Source organism: Apostichopus japonicus, chromosome 22 (genome assembly GCF_037975245.1).
Source record: "Apostichopus japonicus isolate 1M-3 chromosome 22, ASM3797524v1, whole genome shotgun sequence".
NCBI classification, from domain to species: domain Eukaryota; kingdom Metazoa; phylum Echinodermata; class Holothuroidea; order Aspidochirotida; family Stichopodidae; genus Apostichopus; species Apostichopus japonicus.
This window is the reverse complement of record NC_092582.1, coordinates 14,296,440-14,318,668: the sequence shown is the minus strand read 5'-3', so window position 1 is coordinate 14,318,668 and position 22,229 is coordinate 14,296,440. Positions and strand designations below refer to the sequence as shown.

At 38.1% G+C, this 22,229-nt stretch overlaps 1 protein-coding gene across 2 annotated transcripts in view; it reads left to right on the top strand.

Moving 5' to 3' along the window:
- Nucleotides 1–328: 328 nt before the first annotated feature.
- LOC139963405 (ATP-binding cassette sub-family C member 4-like) overlaps nt 329–22,229 on the top strand; it is a 41,447-nt gene continuing 19,546 nt past the window's right edge. Inside the window, exons 1-16 of one of the 2 annotated variants that reach the window (XM_071964140.1) lie at nt 329–444; nt 3,626–4,083; nt 9,339–9,481; nt 10,673–10,786; nt 11,049–11,169; nt 11,785–12,000; nt 13,028–13,117; nt 13,880–14,043; nt 14,521–14,646; nt 15,193–15,445; nt 15,744–15,860; nt 17,241–17,330; nt 18,034–18,225; nt 19,194–19,375; nt 20,652–20,748; nt 21,976–22,134. In XM_071964140.1, coding sequence (XP_071820241.1) covers nt 9,408–9,481; nt 10,673–10,786; nt 11,049–11,169; nt 11,785–12,000; nt 13,028–13,117; nt 13,880–14,043; nt 14,521–14,646; nt 15,193–15,445; nt 15,744–15,860; nt 17,241–17,330; nt 18,034–18,225; nt 19,194–19,375; nt 20,652–20,748; nt 21,976–22,134 — 1,995 coding nt within the window. In that variant the 5' untranslated portion in view covers nt 329–444; nt 3,626–4,083; nt 9,339–9,407. The remainder of the gene's footprint in view (nt 445–3,625; nt 4,084–9,338; nt 9,482–10,672; nt 10,787–11,048; nt 11,170–11,784; nt 12,001–13,027; nt 13,118–13,879; nt 14,044–14,520; nt 14,647–15,192; nt 15,446–15,743; nt 15,861–17,240; nt 17,331–18,033; nt 18,226–19,193; nt 19,376–20,651; nt 20,749–21,975; nt 22,135–22,229) is intronic. The other variant, XM_071964139.1, reaches the window with a different exon arrangement.

The following is a 22,229-nucleotide window of genomic DNA, read 5'->3' as shown; positions in this document are numbered from 1 at the left end:
CCCCAAACCGCGTGCGGCCATCTGAAAAAGTTAACTTTCCGTTGCTTGCAAGTGACGTTTTGTTCGTGTCGCTACAAAATGCAGACAGTACAGTAATGAAACGTGATACCTTGTTATCTTTAGCTGGACCTGAGATGTCAACCGCTGTATTGTTTCTACACTGTGCTGTGGGTATTGACCGCAGCTGTATGTACTGCCTGTACACTAGTGTCTAATTACCGATGGTAGCAAGCTGTGTGTGTATTTTCTGGGAACGATGGTGGTGTCTAACACTTTTGTTACACCTCATACGAAACTAGGTCAGATGACCGGCATTAGACGTTCCGTTTTGCGCGAGTCTTCACACCCTGTGTCAGCTATCCCGTGATGGGTAGCGTTTGGCGAGAAATAACTTTGCCGAGACCACATTACAATGATGATTTAGTCTGTAGGTTAAAAGTTAAAGTGGCCATGACACGAAAATTTCAAAGTCCTATATTTTTGGGATCCATCAAAGAATGTTCTCTAAAACATGTATCAACCAATCTGCCAGTTTAAAACTTGATTTTTCAAGTCGAAAATTGAGAATGAATTTACCCTTTTCGGCGTTTGAAACTTTGTTTACTCGAAAATTTTCCGATTCGCATGACGTCATGTGACGTCACGTTTTGAACACATATTTGTTGTCGCTGCTACGGTACCATTCACGTACACAGTAGACAAGTACACATACCACTAGTAGTTACTAAACAAAACACCGATCACAAGTGCGATATCAAATCAAAATTTCCTGTGAAATGGCGGATCCAGAGCCAAATGCGGCAACCGAAGTTCAAAGTGATAATGGTTCTTCACTAGGCAGTGAAATTGGGCTATAATTAGAGTGCCCTTTCTCATATTCGAAGCAGAGAGTGAAGGCGATGATCATTCCAATATTGAACCGAACGCTGAGGGTGGAGCGGAGGTGTTAGAACCGTATCAGTTCGAGCCTGTTAAACGAGCCGAAATTGAAGCTCCACAACATATCGAAGAAGAAATCCGTTCGAAACCATTGCAAGGAACATACAACGTGGTAAGAATTTATTAACGAAGCATTTAAAAACAAAATCCAGTCCATTTTGTGCATGTGTTGTTGGAATTCGCGGAACACCCTAAACCGTATTGTGCGTTGTGTTACGGTAACTTACAACCCATATGTAGAGTGTGTAGTACTAGTAGGGTTGGTTGCATACTGAAAGTTTGGCTCGGGGATGTAAGTTGCATTATGCAGCCATGCTAGGTAGGCATATGTGTTATTTCATACTCATTATTACTTGGCTAGTACTTTGGCCTGGAGTTTTGCAAATCAATTTTCTGAAACAAAAGAATGTTTCATGATACATGGAAGGTGTAAAATCACAACAAATGTAACCATAACTGTACATTGTGTGCCTGCTTGTTATTGTGGACATCATGGCCAACATTAATACATTTTGAACTTTCATAAATTTTTTCCCAGGCAGTACAGATACATAGCCTACAGTCAACAGGTTCAATGATACTTGGGGTTCCTAGCAAGACACGTCAGGGTTGTGCTACCATCATGTGCAGTCCAAAGGATCAGAAGTGATTTTCCAGCCAATGGTCATTACACTGGATTCAAGTTGCCAGGAGAAAACTCATTGTATAGGAAGCCTTTCTAAACTACGATTGTGTTGGATTATCAATCCGTCAGGGTTCCCTCAGTGTTGATATATTGAAATTCAAGACTTTTAATTCAGGATGAAAAGGTTATTTTCCAGACCCAACATCAACAATAAAAGAAAAGGCATGTTTTGAAGCATTTGGACACAAGTATTGGCATGACCGTGATGTCATATAATATGTGCATAAGGGAACGGGCATTGACCTTTTTAGGGGCATTTACCTCGTTTGATTCGTACCTTTAATCTGGAAGCCAAAATAACCATATCACCAATGATATTTGACAGAAAAGTCATAATAAAGACCAATGGAGGCAGCAGAACCCTTGAATGTTTAGACTGTTTCTTCAGCAGCAGTTGGTTTGTTTTGTAGTCTTTCTTCAAAAACTCAGCAGTACACCCTGTTAATGGTCTTCGATTGTTTTAATGCGTGTGATGCTGTGTTTCACATTGCCCATCAGTGTTGTACGTGTCGTCGTGCGTGGGTAACATTTTTGCATGTGAGTTGCGTCGTGCAGTGTTTCTTGGTTTAAATAACCCTGTATTGTATTTGCTTCTGGATTATTCTAATTAATTTGTCACAACAACGATTGATAGTGATGGACATGCAACTGCTTTGTAGGCTTAAAGCAAAAAAAATCATGTAAGTTGTTTTCTTTTAACCTCCTTTGATGTCACAAATTACATTAGTGTAATTTAAGAATGATAATGTTTATGGAAAGTACAGTTTTACTTTTATGTCATATAATACAATGATTGTTGTTAATGTTAGTTCAGATTGTCCAGAATGACTGTCTAGAACTGATATTGAATAAATTTTGTTCAATGATTTAACACTTGAACTATGTTGTGTGAATTTTTGGCTCTGTGACTTTAAAATAAATCGCTTTGAGATTTAATTAAACAACCTTTGGAATAAAATCTTTTTACCTACCTATTTTGACCCATCCCCATTACCCCCACTCCCTCCACAACATAATAAATGGTTTTCCTGGAATAGGCATAAGAAATTATTGCTATAATTAACTGATCCAGCATATTCCAGAAATAAATTGGGGCACTGAGATTTGTTCACAAGAAGATGTAACCCATCGCCTCTGAAGCTAACCTCATAGCTTATTAGTATACAATAGAGCAATGAAGGGGGTGTTAATTTAGATGATACAGTAAAATCTCTTCGTCTATTGCGACTTCAGTGTAGTAACGCTAATACTATAGGGGAACCATACTATAGTACTACTAGTGCTCGGCGCGCTACCTCCTAAGGATCGCCACTTGCCCCATTGGAGGTTTCCTGTTCCCCGATCTGGTCTTCAGAGTAGTTTTTTGTGGATTACTTGACAGAAGAATGACTCTTTTATGTCGAACCGTTAAAGTCCATTTGTTTTATTTCATAACAAAAAGGAGGGATCGTAGTATGCTTCCGTGAAGTGTTCGCTTCATTCGAACTGCATACTGGCTAGGCCCAGTGAAATCGGCGCTGGTGTTGTGCACTAACTTGGTCATAATCGCCGTGTTTTTTTTCGTCCTTCAGCCATGGATGAAGGCTAATTGCATGGGTAATGATATTTATGCAGCCCCAACAACACAACGGACCGGCATTTCTCTCGGATAGTTTACAACAGTTGTAAAACAAACTTGAAATTTCTAACGATATAGCGTAATACAGTGGTTGTTCTCTCAGTGTAAATGTGCGTGTACTGTATATGGAACGATATGATCGTCGCGCATCCGATACATGCCTGAGCTTTGCACGTGTGTTCCTAACATGACGTCATCATTGTCTTGTTGTGAAATCGCATTCTCAGGTATCTATTTTCGGATGCGATTATTAAAACGTTAATTACTAATTAGTCCTTGAGGTTTTCAAGGTGTTGAGGATAGTTTTGAACATAGATTTTCTCATAGATTCAGAGGAGGTTACTCTCGATGAGTTGGATTTTTCGTGTCATGGCCTCTTTAAGAAAGCCCAGCTACGGACATGCAATATTTCAATGTAATTGAAGTATCATCATATTCATGTTTGACTTTCGATTGTTTCTTCGTCGACAACACCGGTTTCAAGCAATGGAAGATATGAAATTAGTACCGTATCAAACGTGTACGCAGGAGGACAGTCACGTGTTTCACGAATTACGACCTTTAACCAGTATTGCGTAATCCAAAATCACGACACACACGGAGAACAGTAAAATTAAAAAAGTCCAGGTAACGTAGGCACCGTACCTAGTGTAGGCACTTGCACTGTAGGTACTGTACATGCAATATCTCAATGTAATTGAGTAAGAACTTCGCCCTGGTTTCACCATTTCAATGACTGTACATCATGTCCATGTTTTAGTTTCGATTGGTTCAACATCTTAGAGATAGTTGACAATGAACTAAACCTTGGCATGCTCTTCGCCCACATCTGTATTTAACCGTAAGTAACTTAGTTTTACAACCTATTAGCATAGGCCTAGGCTATGCCTAACTAAATCAGACTCAGGAGTTTAACTTAGCCTAGGCTAGACCTATGCCGGTTAATTGTTAGGTCTAAGTTAACTATTTAATGCTTAGCTTTAGCCTAGTCATAGCCGACAGTAGTTTGACTTTTAGTGAAAGGTCAAATGTTATACGCCAGTCATATACTGTAGATACCTATATGAGCACTAAAATAACTAGGCCTTTATGCCAAACTTAGACAAAAACAGAGCCCCATTACTACCTTTAAACTTAAGTTGGTAATGTTAAGCTGTTGGGTGTAAATGCCATTGACTCCTTTGGTTCTGCTGTACAGTACAGTAGCTGCATAGATTTCACAGTGTGGTATTAGAAGGAGGCACAGAAGAAGGTTAAAAAAATTCCAAAACCTGAGTCAACATATTCTCTGTTACTAATTCTCATGACTTCTTATCATGAATCATTACTGTTAGAAGATGGTACAGTATCTTGCAGAAGGAAAGGTAGTTTTACACCGTTGTTCCAGCTAGCAGGGTTCTGGGAATGGCCAAGCAGATGAAAATAATTTTTGCACATTTATAGTTGTGAATGCCCACTTTTCTTGTAGTTGTACTAGTATATTTTCAATGGATGAGTTCTTAGCAGGACTTATTAGCAATGTCATTGAGTAAATCTACTATTTTCGGTTGGTTACAGAATTGCAGCTCTACTATCAAATGATTTACTTTGCTTGGTTACATTATGTAGTACCGTCCTTGTTTGCAATTCCCTTCTTTTTAATGAACCTAGTCAGAAATACTGCCTTCATTTTAATGATATTTATACTAGTGTTGCCACTTCTGCAAAACAAAGGAGTGTAACTTTCACCGTTAACGGAAATCACATTTCCATTAAAAGACGTAGCATTTCTAGGAATTTGTGGAGAACAAATTCCATAATCAAATTTTACACATAAATTTGCCATTTAAACAAGGCATATGCACACAAGTAAAAAAAGGTCTCAAAAAACATTCCTATTTCGTAAAGTAGTACACTGGACAGTACTGTGTATATGTGCAATATTTTATCATAAGTCTTCAAGGAGGCTGTATTGGCAGTTAACATACACTTCAGTGTTAAAAATCTTTAAAAATTTGTGGTCGAACAATAACCAAACTTGTTTCTTTGTTTGTTTGTTTTATTCACACTCAGATTGTTCAAAATACAAAAATATTACAAAGACATATAATAGACGAATAGGACGGATATGAAAAGAACAAAAAGAGTAACAAGAGCTAAACCCATTAGGCTGACAGGACGTCGGCCCATTTCCAATGGGGCCCTAAACTTGTTCAGAGAACTGATGGGAAATGTAATATTATTCTTGAAACTGATTTCATGTAGAATATGCTTTAGTGTTAATCTATTACAAAGACTTTTGACTATCCCTCATGTTTACTACCACCAAACAGACATTTTCATAAAATTTCAAACTTAAGGTAAATACTTCTTTCCTAACATTGAACTATTATGCTACATATGATAGATAAGCCTTTAACCAAATTTGCAACGTACTGCTTTGTGTCCGAAATATTTGTTTAAAACAGGCAAAAACTTGTGGTATGTACTGTAAACTTGATTATTAAATATAACCAAAGACCTGATTGCTCACTTTTGGCAGTGAATTTGTGGTATGAAGGAGAGGTATTCTACATGTTATGGTATTTTCTCGGGTGCCATTGTTTTGCGTACAGACAATTGGAATTTCCGTGGTCAGTTATTTAATAGAGCACACTCAAGTTGCAACTCAGTAGTGAAAGATAATCTTCTTGTAAACGGTATGTAGGGAGAAGCTGGTTGCCCAAATTAATCTATGCAAGAAGAGAATATGGAAACGAACAGGCTGTTATTTTCAATGTTTAGTGAATCTTTAGCTATTGTTAAGGGACTTTACACCACACATCGTGAATGTAACCTTCAGTAGTGAAAGATAATCCTGTTGTTTAACAGTGCGTAGCTGGTTGCCCAAACTGTTTTACACATGAAGCCCAAGGTTCTTGTCTTACCTTATTCTTTTCAAATCACCGTGTCTGTCTACTGAGCTACAGTATTGAAGTTGTTAGCAATCAGCAATTGACATCTGTTTGCCAAGTAAATGCTTTTTGATTTCATTTGATTAGGACTACATATGGTAGTTCCAATACTGTTTATGTGTTTACATGCACATACTCTGAAATTTAAAATAGGTTGACATCAAAGGCAAACAACCCAGCCTTTAATATGCTGGTACGTAATTTACATTTTCAACACAGTGTGCAGTAGAGATAACATCAGTGTCAACAGTAGTCAGAGAATGCAATAAGCAAATACAATAGTTTATAGTTTTTAACATTTTAATAAATCTCATTTCATTGAAAGTAAAAATTTCAAGATCATCAGGGCATAATTTATCCTGTATCACATCGCATAATTGCTAGATACAAATTGGTCTAAGATGCTATATACAGTACAATTGTAGAGACGTATAGCAGTTTTCTACTCAGGAACTCTAGTATTCAATGAGAAAGACAAAAATCAGATTCCTTCATAAATTCTTACACAAAATTTGAACACTGAAAACTATTCCCTGTGTCTTGCTTCATTAATTAAAGATTGATTGACTTTTGGATTCAAATTAATGCAAGAGAATGCAACATTTTTAGAGCTGTATATATATGTTGTGAATACAGTACAGTATGAGTGTAGTACAGGTATATACATATGGGGGAGTTCAATTGCCAAACTTTTCTTTGGAAATGTTTACTTTGAATATTATACAAAGAAGGCAATTTATGGACTTTAACTGTCCATGACTTCTTTGATCAAATACAATGCTGCTGTGGTTAAGTTCCGGATAGTACAGAGCTGCAGTACCTGTCTATTATGGCAAGGGGGTTCTTCACAGAGATTGTGGTCGTTAAAACCCGAATGGTACTGACAACAGTTTACAGTCTGACGAGTGCCATCTTGAACTTTACAGTGACCTGGCCTAGAAATGAATGAAACTTACTGTTGGTATCTGAATTTAATGTTTTGTACTAGTTAACAATGGTAATTGTTCTAGCAGAAATTATATTTCATGAGTCACAGAAAAAATGTCAGTTATGTTTCTACCAGTAACTTTTACATTTCGCTTTGTACGATTTTTGACCACGTTAGGCATTGATATCTGCAAATACATGTAGGGCCTACTGATTGGTACACCCTTATCATATATATCTATATAGTAGTTTGTGGTTACAGAGCTCAGTAGACTATTGCTATGTACAGTAAGTAGCAAATCGTCAACTGTTTGTAATTCAATTCATTTCATTTCAATTCATAAAATTGTGATTTCTACAAATTTAATGTAACATTTGACTTAGATTTAGAGTATTTATTAACTTTCTAAGTTCTGACCTCTAAGTTTATCTTCCCCATTGAGATTGTGGTAGATAAATTTAACAAACTGATCCTCCCAGCCCACCCCCCCCCCCCAAAGATACCTAATATCTTCCCTTTGAGGGTGGAATATAGTAGATCATGGAACCATCAGATCGTGGCAAATCCAATCATCACCAAGTATTGCGTAAGACAAGATAATTTTTTTGTGTGTGTTTAAAGTAAGCACTTGCACTTTGTATCGTTCCGCAGTGATCATTTTTTTGGTGATATACGTTTCTGTGACCGATACCCGACCTGATTGTCCTCACCGCAGGTCTTAAAGGAAGGACTCTATTGACAATTACTTTAAATTGATCAGTTTGACAGGAAACCATCACACACTGTACCTGTACATTCAGCAATTTAACATGAAGTTCATACTTACACTGTCTGGAATAATGTAGCGTTCAAATTTTGTGTACACACAGTAGCAGCTTTGGAGTCTCTCAACATTGTTTTCTTATGAAAAACATGTATATTAGACACTTATATAGCGCTGCTACATCGAGACCGTAGCGCTTTGACAACTTAGCCTTGGTCATTGGTAACTTGTCACACCTACACACCAGAGTGTGCGCAATTCAATCAATCTCTCCTGGGGCACCACAGTGCACCACAACCACATGTCCCCCGGGGGACTTCCCATAGGGTGCAGCCACAAACCGGCGCACGCAACTATATTTACAAGTTACCTCGCAAGTCCTCATTTATACACCTGGGTGAAGAGAGGCAATGGAGATAAAGTGCCTTGCCCATGGACACAACGCAATGATCTGGCCAGGGCTCGAACCTGTAATCCTTAGATCACCAGGCATCTGCCTTAACCACTTGACCACAACGCCCCCCTATACATTACAAGTATGGTCCCTATTTACAAAAAACGGAGCAATACTCATATTTGCACTTGTTAAGCAACATGTCCATTTAGCAGAGCTTCTTGCGATGCCATCCTCCGATGACTCATTCCTTGTACTGTATCTTCAATTGTTACCTTTTATTGACGAAGTGAAAGGCAGTCAAATTTTTGCGACTTTCCATGCAATATCACATAACTTTATCAAAGTTGGTCAATGGGCCATTTTATAATCAACCTAAACGCTTTTTACTTTTGCAACTTTTGCTGTTGTTCCCTGTTGTAACGTGGAGTGCACAATATAAAGCTAAATATGGAACTTTGCAAACTTTTTTTTAAAGGAAATTGGCCCCTACAGTCTACGGCTTGTAGTAAGTAAACGGCGGTTTCGTAACGGATATGCTCCGGGCAAATTCAAATGGTCGTCTGATCCTTTGCGAAAACCAGATTTTTCCGTTCGGACAACCTGATCAGATTTGGTGGCCGTTCGACAGTGGACTAATAAATCTAGTTATTTACATCAATTTGTAAGTCAATACCCCCAGAGAGGAGGATTGTTGCAATTGTACACACTTTGGTGTGTGGGTGTGACAAGTTACCAATAACCAGATGTTAAGTTGTAAAGTTGTGGGGGTGGGGGCCTAGGCCTCAAACAAGACTGTAAAATCTTCAACATTTTGTTAACTTTTATATGGTTGTAATCCCTATTAGTATTGCAAAGATTTCTATCTGGTCAGAATGCAACATGCAGGAACTGTATGGGAACCGTTTGGTAAAGCAAACAATAAGGAAGAAAAATAATTACTTGGCTAAACGTGCGTGTTTACATTTTGAAGAGAAAGTTAACGATTGAATAGCTTTGAGCCTAACAAGGCAATGTCGATTGCCGACACACGCTCCGTTAACGATAAAAGTAGCACGGATTTCACTTTCATTTTCAGACTCGTGCAAATGAGGAAAGTCTGATATTAAACAGATCTGTAAACTGATGAGGACGTTTAAGGTATAAAATGGCGGAGAATGAATCAAAGAGGAAAACCAATCCATTGGCGACAGCCAACATCATCTCACAGATACTTTTTATGTAAGTATTGTCAAGTCTCTCACTTTCTAGATTCATGATGGAATTTGATCGATTGGGAAAAGCAAACAAAATTATTTGACATTTGAAAATATTCCAATCTCAAATGCTATCGCTGCTGTGTTACAAAAGTTGCTACTATATATCTTTGCACCTCTATATAGCAAATTGCTCATATGCGTGTAGTATTTTTTTTTTTTTTTTTAAGCCTTTGAAGAAGATCCTGCTAGGATCGAAACGTCAGGCCAACTTACTTTTACACATTCTCCTACACAGGCTCTGATAAGCAGTTTGCTAACAGTTTTATTTTATTTTGACAAATAGATGATAAATTATTCCTTGACTTTCTCATGTTGTAATATATGAGACATTTCAGTTCATCCATTCCTGATATCTGAGTATGATGAATAAACCTATCATTTGACCATTTCTTAAATTTTTAGTTTTCAGAGGAAGAGGTCACAGTTAGGGAGGTCATCCACCCCTGCAGCCAATAATCAAATATAATTAGATAGGTGACATATTTTTTCCAAAAATGACAATAATAATAGAATAATGCTAACTTCCAGCCTTAGTGCCCAAAATGCTGCATTCCATAGAACTGATTACTGATCAGCTTCACTCAATATGTGATATTAAGTGTTGGCTTCCAATTCTCAAGTCAATGTCATACTTTATCAATGATTCTAAAGCAAAATTATGTTTGCATAAATTTGGGTCAATACAATGGTCTGACAACTTCTAAATTACTTACAGTAGTCTATCAAGAATTACTCTCAAGTGAAAATTGCAAAAAAAAAGAGAGAAAAAGGGCACCATGCTACATTGTTTCACTAAATAAATGGTAGACCATTTGTATAGAGTAATAAGTGTTTCCTATCAGTACGGACAATTTATTGCGCTAGTAATGACATTCCGTGTAGAATCTTCTCAAATCTTTTTTTTCTTCAATTTTTCTATCTTTTTCTTGATATGATATTTGCACATGTTATATGATTTTTAGAATGAAAGCCAAAATGACCACAATGTTGATCCCCGACAGGCAGCTTCCTTTAAAAACGCCAATAGGTGCGGGAAAAGATGACAACACTGATACGAGAATTTTTGATCCTCCTTTACTAACTGGTTCCCATTTTCAGTCTCGCGTGTGATACTAATAGTTTTCTCTCCTTTCCTCGTTATTTCTACGGCTAGTTACATATCCCCACTGCTCAGACTCGCCAACAGAAAGAAGGATGTGAAACCAGATGACCTATACGAAGTTCTGCCGAAAGATCGCTCAAATTTCCAGCATGCAAAGTTGTCAAGGTTTGTGACGTCGTAAACACCCATTGTTTTTTTACTGAAATATCCTCACTTTCAGAGCCACACTCGTTTTTTAGATTGTTGATTGCTGAGTTTTACTTTGATTAGTACCATCTCTCTCTTTTTTATATGCTGCTGAAAGATCACTTAAATTTGCAGGAATGTGTTTGGGCAATTATTTTGAGAACTACAGTTTTTCAAATCTATTCTCCTGCTTGTTTTCTAAATCATGCCAAGAAAACAACCTCTCCTCCTCTTTTCTCAGAGTCTGGCAAAAAGAAATCCAGCGTGCCAAGAAGAAAGGCGTAAAGCCCAGTCTGTTGCGGGCATTATTCGTGGCCTACGGTCCTTGGTATGCCTTTCTTAGTATCGGTGCAATGGGAGAGGTTAGTGTTGTGACAGTTTGATACAGATATTCAGTTTCATGTTTCAATTTAACTGCCTCAAATAAATGTTCTCAACACATCTGTTCAGTTCGAGAGATGTCCGATCGTCGAGTATATAAGGGTCTCTATTCTAAGACATAGGAGCAAAAGAAGTGTTCTTAAAAAGTGTGTTAATATATTTATTTAATGTATACAACGGTTTATACCCTCCCCCTGAATAGGCTGATGGAAGTAATTATTGTATTGCTAATTTGCTTTTGCGGTGTCATCTTCTATTTTTTTCCAAAAATGTTGCTGTCAGTTGGTAAATATACTTAGTCACCTAATATAGCAACAATTACTCTAGCCTGGAGTATTATATCTTAATCAGATGACAATTTTTGTTTCACCATGCAGATCTTTTAGCCCTCATGGACAACCCCTCCTCCCCCTGGCCTCTAAAAACACAAGAAATTTCACTGGCACCCAAGGATTCAGTATTCCTTGGTTGATAAAGTGGGTGCTATGACATAATAGCAATATATTTTGTGTTCATATGCTTTCATAACAGTGAGATGTTATATCGCAAAAAACACCATCGTCAGCTTTACAAAATACTCTCTTCATTTTTCGCAGGAAATACTTCGCATCACGCAACCCATTCTGCTAGGCCTCCTGATCGACTACTTTGTGTTAGAGTCGAAGGTAGAGAGATCTCAGGCCTTCATATACGCCGGACTGGTATCCCTAAACACCATCTGTTTGGCGCTGGTTCACGGCCCTTACTATTGGCAAATCATGAGGCTGGGCATGCATATACGTGTCGCCCTCGGAACTAGTGTTTATCACAAGGTGAGGAGGACCGGAGACGAGAGTGTGGTCTTCTCTTTATGTATGTGTATCATATGAAACCATTAAAAATTCAAATCAGTTGAATGATAGCAGCCCAATGGCCCAAACGACAGGATTGTCTATTGGCTGATACCCCCCTCCCCTCACCCACCCCCCCAAAAAAGGAAGCTTTTAAAGCAATTTCACAATAACCCCCCCCCCCCCCCCCCCAAAAAAATCCCTCTCTAATTTTAACTTTCATTCAAACAAACCAGAATGATGTCACAAAAGATGCAGTCCATATGAAAACATAAAAGTTTCTGCTAACATCTGCTCTCAACCAGCTAAAATACTGTCAATAAATAACCACTCACATTGAAAGCTTTTCTAGTTGATTTTTAAGATTAATTGAATACTGCAAAGTACCCTCATCTCTCAAAAATAAATATTTATTGAGTCTTCTAGTAGTATTACTCATTTGTTGTAGCGAAGAATGCAGAACGTTATCTTGGAATCTGACATCTGGGTAGGAAAATGCTAGGAATATTAAAGTTTTAGCGTACGTGAAAAAGGTTCCACTATTTTAGAGAAGGTCATTGGTTTACTGTGTCTGCTCCATGCAGATGCTCCTATTGAGACAGCAGTTTTCTTTGAGATTGGGATAAAGTCTTCAACTCTGTGTGACACCATTAACTGTGGTGCAGCTCATTGATGCATGATGCCGTAACCGTGACTTCAAATAGCCCAGACATTTTGTTGGTGTTTTGATCCAGTGATCATGTGGGTTCACGTGTGCTTGAAAATTCATCAAAAATGAACAAAAGTGTGTGGAAATAGAAGTTTTGGGGGGGAATTGACTGAATTGGTTAAGTATTTAATATATATATATAATAGTAATATTATTATATAATATATTATATAATATTAGTATTAATATATTTTAATGGCATAATTGAGAAGTTTAATACAGTTTACCATGCATATTGAAAAACTTTCCTATCACAAAGAATAAAATGCCAACCTTTTTTCCTCCCCTCTTCTTTGACAGGTTCTTAAACTTAGTAACAAGTCTTTGCAGAGTGCTACAATTGGTAAAGTTAACAATATTATGACAACGGATGTCAACACTTTTGATAGGGTAAGATTTATTTTTGTATCCTCTCTCAAATGCAAAATATTTGCTCATACATTTGTATCGATTTGACAAAACACTCAGAGAATGTATTAATATTTCTGGAACCTAAGTTATTTCGGTTTCCTTTTTATGTTGAATTAATCCTTTTGTGACCCTAACTTTGGGAGGATAGAGGGGGCGGGGGGGGGGGTAGTCCAGTCTGTTTACTCTAACAAATATCTATTTTAAAGAGCAGCTCATTACCCCTATTAGCCAGTGCAGTGTTTCCTATGGATGCAGTGAAGTAATAACGACACAGGAGAAGATGTCCATGACAACCATGAAAAGTTACAATGTCGGACAATGTCGTGACAAAAAAATGAAATGAAAACAGGAACAGGAACAAAAGTATTTTGTTAAATTCATAAATGGAAAAGATCCAAAACTATGCTTCTCTCATCACCACTGCTCCAACAATTTTCATTAGGGTGAAAGAGACACAGCTGGTTCCTGTGAATGTTATTGTGGGTGTATATGGGGGTGGGGGCAGGTCAGTACCACTTGGTGCTTCATGTCCTGGACTCTTGCACACCTCCATTGGTGTAAACACCATTTAGAACTGAGTGCATTTATGCCAAAAAAACAAATTATAAAAATCATGTCGACAAAAAAAAAAAAAAGGCCTCCCATTTTGGAATGGTCAGAGTATTGCATACTATAAAAGGGAGCAAATTTAATGACACTTACAGAGGTGATTAATAATGTTTGCCTTTTCCTTTTTTGCAGTTGTTTATTTTTCTCCATTATCTCTGGCTTGGACCATTGGAGGCAATAATCATCATGTACTTCTTATACCGTGAGATACAGTGGGCCTGTCTCCCCGGTTACGTGGTCATGCTGTTTCTCATCCCGGCACAAGCACGGATGGGGAAACTTTTTGCTACGCTGAGGTATTACATACACAATTTCTGTTCTTCAGTTTTAGCAGTCAATAAACGAAACAAAATTCAAGATGCGAATAGGGACCCGGAAGAACCCTTTGGCACCCATCCCCCCTCTCCCTCCCCTCCTCCCACTCACAAAGCATCAAGCTACTAAAGCATCTGTATTAGAAATTAGCACTCTTTTGAGTAAATTAATAAGATAGTGAGACAGTAATTTGAGGTCATATTGAACTGCCAGTGTCAAAATGACCCAACTCTCGCTAAACCCCCCCACCCCCACCCCCCTCATTCCCACACCTCTCCCTTGCCAGGTTACCACCTGTGGAATTGTGGACACATACAATAAATAGATATGGTAAAATGAACATATTATTAATTTTTGACTTAACTCACTTTTGTGATTATAGAACAATTTCAGATTTCTGTTGTTTGATGTGGAAGTTGTTTAGGCAGTAAGAGATACCATTTTTTCTCCCCCTTCAGACGTAAGACAGCTCGATTTACCGATAAACGTGTTGCAGTCATGACAGAAATTATCACAGCGATGAGGGTCATTAAGATGTACGCTTGGGAGAACGCTTTTGGAGAAGTGGTCAGGCAAATCAGAAAGTAAGTTCAATCTGTTCGGAGACATGACGATGATTAGGGTTTTGGCCGTGAGAAAATATTTGAGCGTGTTACGATGAAACGAAAGTGAGAGTTTACCTCTGCATTGAGAGAGCAACAGAGTTATTTGGAAATGCGTAAGGATTTCATAACTTAAAAATGGCACCAGCTTGTGTATTGAAAGCTTGCAGTAGGCTGGTTACATTTTGTGAAATTTATTTTGCTTACCAAATTAACTCCAGTTAATAGCCCTGGACTGTAGTTTATTCTAGGGAGTGTTCCTGCTACCCAACCCCCCAAAATGTAAATTTTCATCATCTTTTAATGATGGTAAACTGCTTCAGCCCTAATTCTCTTTTGCAAAGTAGACTGAGTCTAGTTTATATATTTTTAAGACATCTTGTCGGTCTAACTAGGTGAAGTCCTAATGTCTCTTTTGAACATTACAGTATCTATTTTATTTTATTTCATTATTTTTTTTATAATATTTTCCAGTCTTGTGTTACCATAGTTTGTTGTGACTTCCTATAAATTTGTCTTTCACATCAGGTCAGAAATTGCTAAAGTCATCACAGCATCGTATCCAATAGGAACCAATCTACTTCTCAGTCTCTATGGCAACCGTCTCTTGGATGTCGGTATGATCATCACCTATGCGCTAACTACAACAGAACCGATCAGTGCCTCCACAGTGTTTGTGGTGGTCAGTTTCTGCCGGACACTCACAAGTTCGTTCATGAGAAGGTTTCCCCAGGCCATTCAACTTTCATCGGAATGTTGGGTAGCTACTGACAGAATAGAGGTGAGAAGGGCTGAGGTCGTAGGTCACAAGATTGACATTTGAGTTAACTGTCATATAGCTAACCTTTTTGTAGGATCAGTTCCTTAGCCATCCTCCCAACTGTGTCACCAGAACCCCCTTTTGGAACTCGTCATTTTGCCAGAGGACTTAATGTTTGAAACTCCAAAGACTTGCAACATGGGCAAAATTTAAATTATTCGGAAAGCTGCTATGTTTTAACATTTTGATGTGAGTTCACTATAAAATGTCATTATTAGTTTAATTTAGTAATCTTTTCTTTTTTTTGGCGATTTCTCAGGAAATTCTATTGTCAGAAGAGAAAGAGCAAGCATTGTCAGACAAGGATTGTTTAGACCTCCAAGAGGATACCAAGATAGAAGCTGAAGGAGTCTATTGTTCCTGGAATGATGATGAGGTATGCAGTTCTACTTTAAAACTGTATTGAATGTGTATTGCGTTAGGATAAAGTATAGGGCGGACCACTACATGATATAGGGCCTACACATGGTATATATGATATAGGGCCTATACATGGTATAGGGCAGACCACTGCATGATATAGGGCCTATACATGGTATATATGGTATAGGGCCTATACATGGTATAGAGCAGACCGCTACATGATATAGGGCCTATACAAGATAAAAGCTGAAGGAGTCTATTGTTCCTGGAATGATGATGAGGTATGCAGTTCTACATTAATACTGTCTGGAATGTGTATTGCGTTAGGACAAAGTATAGGGCGGACCACTACATGATATAGGGCCTATACATGGTGTATATGATATAGGGCCTATACATGGTATAGGGCAGACCACTACATGATATAGGGCCTATACATGGTGTATATGATATAGGGCCTATACATGGTGTATATGATATAGGGCCTTTACATGGTGTATATGATATAGGGCCTTTACATGGTATAGGGCGGACCACTACATGATATAGGGCCTATACATGGTGTATATGATATAGGGCCTATACATGGTATAGGGCAGACCACTACATGATATAGGGCCTATGCATGGTATATATGGTCTAGGGCCTATACATGGTATAGAGCAGACCGCTACATGATATAGGGCCTATACAAGATAGAAGCTGAAGGAGTCTATTGTTCCTGGAATGATGATGAGGTATGCAGTTCTACTTTAATACTGTCTGGAATGTGTGTTGCGTTAGGACAAAGTATAGGGCGGACCACTTCATGATATAGGGCCTATACATGGTGTATATGATATAGGGCCTATACATGGTGTATATGATATAGGGCCTATACATGGTATAGGGCAGACCACTACATAATATAGGGCCTATACATGGTATATATGGTATAGGGCCAATACATGGTATAGAGCGTACCACTACATGATGTAGGGCCTACACATGGTATATATGGAACCGGGCCTATACATGGTATTGAGCGGACCACTACATGATAAAAAAATATAAAACAAGGCTCATCTGCATCAGTATAATGGAGAATACATCAACATAACTATATCTTATGACTGACGGGGAATTATATTATGGAGTTTACTCTTAATGTATGCCTCATACTTGTAGTGTGACAAAAATGGGTATTTTGGAACCCTGGTAACAAACCAACCCCAACCCCATCCCCATCCCCAGTACCTTGTTTCAATAGACTGTGTCATTTTTACGGACCCCAGTGGTTAGAATTACCAGAAATGACTTTATTAGAAATTGCCTCCAAACATTTTGGAAAAAGTTTTGTTAATGTTAAGTAAGAAACAAAGATACATTTCAGTAACCCATGTCTTCACTGCAGGAGGCTGATGCAAACACCTTGAAGGACATGTCATATGAGGTCAAGAAAGGACAACTGACCGCTGTTGTCGGACCAGTAGGATGTGGAAAGGTGAGATATGTCATCCAAAAGGTAGTGGATAGCTTATGTTAAGTCGTCAGAAAATGTCCGCTGTGGTGGGGAACTGCTCTGACCTAATCTATATGTTCACAGTATTATGCAACTGCTTGGATCTAATTTAATATCTACTGTAGGGAGAAGACTGTTCAGAGCTTTCATCGTCTCATGTAGTGACGATCTGGTCAAAATTACTGCAGAAATCTACAGTTTGATCAGCTTGTCCGATGTAGTGGGGTGAAATAGTTGTCAAACCCTTTCTAAAATGTCTAAACATTGTCTACATTTACCGCTTATACCAACTCTAGAACATTCTACTGTAGCAGACAATATTCAAACTGTTTTGCAAAATGTACTGAATTCAACGATTGATTAAACCTTCATGATGAGTTTATGCCGCAGCTGACGACTGGTCAGACACGCCCTGAATATGTATAGTTGTTGCTAGGAGACTGGCAGGTGGTGAAGGTAATCTTGGTTGCTATGGAAATTGACAACATGGAAGGCCATTATGGCCACTCTAGAGAAAATGTAGCATTCAAACCAATGACAAGAAGCAATTTTCAGGTTTATGAAATTTCATTGTACAAACGCTTTGTGATTTGATTTATCGATTTGTCCATTCTGTATATAATACCGGATAAATATTCCCTGCGGTCTCACAGGTTCTTGTCCCGAATTTGTCTCTATCTTTCAGTCTTCGTTGCTAATGTCCATCATCAAGGAACTTCCAGTCAAGAAGGGATCGTTGAAAGTGGGAGGATCTGTGAGCTTTGCCGCCCAACAGCCCTGGGTATTCAGCGGAACTCTGAGAGAAAACGTTCTGTTCGGCAAAGAATTTGAGAAAGAAAAATTTGACGAGATCATCAAAGTCTGTGCCTTGAAAAGGGTGAGGGTTGCGTTTCATGTTTTTGGGGATTTCTCCCTCTTGTCTCTTTTTTGTTGTGCTCTGACACTGCCCCAACTTATAATATCGTTGTTGTGAAAACTATTAATGTATTGACACTCAAATCGCCATTAATATTCATGCGTATTTCATGCATTTATCTTGTTTTTATTACATGTTTACTCTTTGTAAAGCCTGTCAGTTAGATTTTTCAGAAGGCAATCCCTAACTTTAATAAATTCCCAAATGTGGTCTTCTGCATATCCACAGAGGGCGCTCTCATATCGGTCCTAACAGTCGTATCTCGATATAGGGCTCTGGGTCCTAATTCCCTTGATCTGTACTGTTTGACAGATCTCCAAATATTTTGTACAGCACTGTAACATATCCCAATTTATTATGTGCCAGCTGTGAAAATATGTTTAAGAAGATCTCGTCGTCAATAATCATGAGAAGAGTGGCAGGTAAAGGTCCAGTACATTGATACCGCTCAAAGCTTAAAAACTCAGTTTAGTGGGCGTGATCGAAACTAAACTCGAGGAGACTTTCTGATTGGTCGAAGACGAGATGTGTGTAAAGCTGCCAAACGAATGATGGGCAACATTTCGTCGCTAAAATGTGCTAGTCATGAGTGGTAAAAACGGCATGTTAGTTCAAATATGTCACACTATGTGTGAATTAGGGAATGTGTAGGTACTTGCCAAGAAGAATCTGTCACAGATTCGACAAGGGAATACTTAATTTACGAATTTACGAATACGTAATTTCAGAGACTGCAGTTTCACGCTACTAGCAATTGCCAATATGACAGCATCCTCTGTATATTAAGGGTGTTGCTGAAAATCCCCATTCCTATTTTTGAGTTTTTCTTTCATAATCTGAAATATAAATCAAAGAACATTTATATCCTTTAACCTTTAATATATGTTTCCTTGTGAGATTTAATATATCTTGATCTGTTTTGCTTAAAGGATTTAGAATTATTGCCAGATGGTGACCAGACCATGATTGGTGAAAGAGGGGTAACTCTGAGTGGAGGGCAGAAGGCACGCATAAATCTTGCTAGAGCTTTGTACGATGGCTCAGATATAGTCCTTCTAGATGACCCACTCAGCGCAGTAGATAGCGAAGTGGGCAGACACATATTTGATAAGTAAGTATGAATGCACACAGAGTATTGTGAGATAACTCAAACTTAAAATCTTTGTAGTTAACCCACTTGATGCAGTTACCAATAAAGTGGGCACGCATACATTTGAAAAGTAAGTATGAATGCACACAGAGTAATGTGAGATAGCTCAAACTCAGATCTTTTTAGATAACCCACTGTATGCAATGAACAATAAAGTGGGTAAGCATACATTAGATAAGTAAGTATGAATGCACACAGAGTATTGTGAGATAGCTCAAACTAAGATATTTTTAGATAACCCACTGTATGCAATGAACAATAAAGTGGGTAAGCATACATTAGATAAGTAAGTATGAATGCACACAGAGTATTGTGAGATAGCTCAAACTCAGATCTTTTTAGATAACCCACTGTATGCAATGAACAATAAAGTGGGTAAGCATACATTAGATAAGTAAGTATGAATGCACACAGAGTAATGTGAGATAGCTCAAACTTTAAATCTTTCTAGATAACCCACTTGATGCAGTGAACAATAAGTGGGTAGGCATACATAGATAAGTAAGTGTGAATGCACACAGAGTATTGTGAGGTAGCTCAAACTCAGATATTTTTAGATAACCCACTTGATGCAGTTAACAATAAAGTGGGTAGGCATACATTAGATAGCCAAGTATGGATGCACACAGAGTACTGTGGCACAGCTGAAACAAAGATTGTTGTTAGACAAACCGATAATATAAACAAATATAAACACTAAATTAAGCAGATTTCAGGGAATAATTTACGGTTCACATTTCGTGCAACAGTTTTGAGAACTCTGAATTGTGTCTTTAATAAAATACTATCTTTCCTACGTACAAAACCGCGATACATCTTTGCACTTGTGATGCGAGACCGTATACATTACTTGCTGGATGTGTGTGTTTGGATTTCAAAAAAGTAAATCAAATTTTATGTTAACGTGTTGAGGTCAAAGTACTACAAATTTGTTACAGTCTTCAACTGAGGTCATTTTTGCATCCAGTCCTTAACTGCAAAGGTCCAATGACCAAAACTGGCAACAAAAATATTTGATGATGAACCCTTTTTGTCTAATTTTCATTCTGTTACCCTCAAAACGGTGATTTATTACTTTCAAGTGGCTCCTTTTATCATTTTTGTAATGATACAATAACAGTTTCTTCTTTTCAGTTTAAAAACCAGTCCGTGCCCAGCTGTCTTTAAACAGTAACAATGTGTCTACAGTCCCCTGATCATTATAAACATTGTTGTTCATTTTCTCACTCTCCCCCAGATGCATCATGGGATATTTGGCTGACAAACCTCGTATCCTAGTAACACACCAACTTCAGTACCTAGCAACAGCTGATCAGATTATTGTATTGAAAGACGTAAGTGAAAAGGTTGTTAAGAGGGGCAGAGCCAGGGTTTTATAAAGGTGAGGGTGTCGCCGTGGAGATATTGAAGCCGACTCCCATGTGGGGTAGGGAGAGGGGGATGGGAGTATCTTCCTCCAGAAGAAAAATATATACAAATTTTAGATGTCAAATGGTGCAGGTTGTTAGCAGTCGTACAAAATGGTTTCTGGGAAAAATTGGAAGGATGTTGTGGGAATTGGAATGGGACAGAATGAAAGTTGTTGAAGCCATCTTTAAATTTCATTTTTCATCATGAAATGGACAATGACTATGTTAGCTTCTTCCAAAATGGTGGAGAGGAAACAAGTCCTCACAGACAGACAGACAGACAGACAGACAGACAGACAGACAGACAGACAGACAGACAGACAGACAGACAGATACTTGGTGAAGGTATTTAAGAATGTCAAATTGAGAACCTCATGTACTCACTTGGAAAAATCTTTTCTTTTTTGCGGGGGAGTGGTTTTACTGCTATCATCGCTCTTCACTTTCAAGAAAAAAATGTACTTAGTATTTCTGTATCAAGTCAGATCTGTTAATTACAAGATGGAACATTTAATTATTTATTAGAAAGGGGTAACATGGAAAATAAGTAATATAAGTAATAAATAATAATAAGAAATTCATAATATAAATTTTGAACAAAGCAAATAAGTTTTCTTTGCCAGAGTGGTGTTTCAACCAAAAGTACCTTGCATTTGCCTGTGACCGAGGACCCCATCCAAATACTCCAAATTTGATGCTACCTAGATTCTGACAGGGTTAGAATTTCAGGAGACATTTGTTTGCACACCAAAGATGGACAAAGCATGGATGGCATATATCGGCAAACTCACCCATTTTATATTTTACTATTAAGTTCTTTTGAACTCTTTGTATACTTGTGTGAAGTCATTAATAATAATGAGAAGGAAGAGAATCAGAAGAGTAAACACACATACACACACACGCATGCACATACATGTTTGTATTACATTCAGACCGATGACCCCATTGTATTTCCCATTGTTCAAATCCACGTACCCTAACCTTAACAATACCCCATACAATAGAATTCTTCCGAGGACGTGGTGATTCTTTAGAAATCACAAGCGAGGACCTGAAATTCTTTTGTTCAAGTCCTTGGTCAGATAGAAAAACAAACGCACACACACAAACTAAACAGTTTGACTTTCTATCTATGTTTCTATGGTGTAGGGGCATATCGAGGGCAAAGGTACCCTGAGTGAGCTGAATGAGATGGGGATTGACTTTGCTAAGCTGATGGGGACAGACAGTGATGAGGAAGAGGAAGACATGCTGTCTCTCGCATCCGCAGTCAGTGCTAAAGTAAGGAAACGGGAGAAGAAAGAGGAGGTAAGTAACAACAACGTTGATGATCGTTTTGAGTCTTTTGTAAGATAAGTTGTCATAGAGACAAGGTTGCGTGAGTTGTATCTGACCGATCAAAC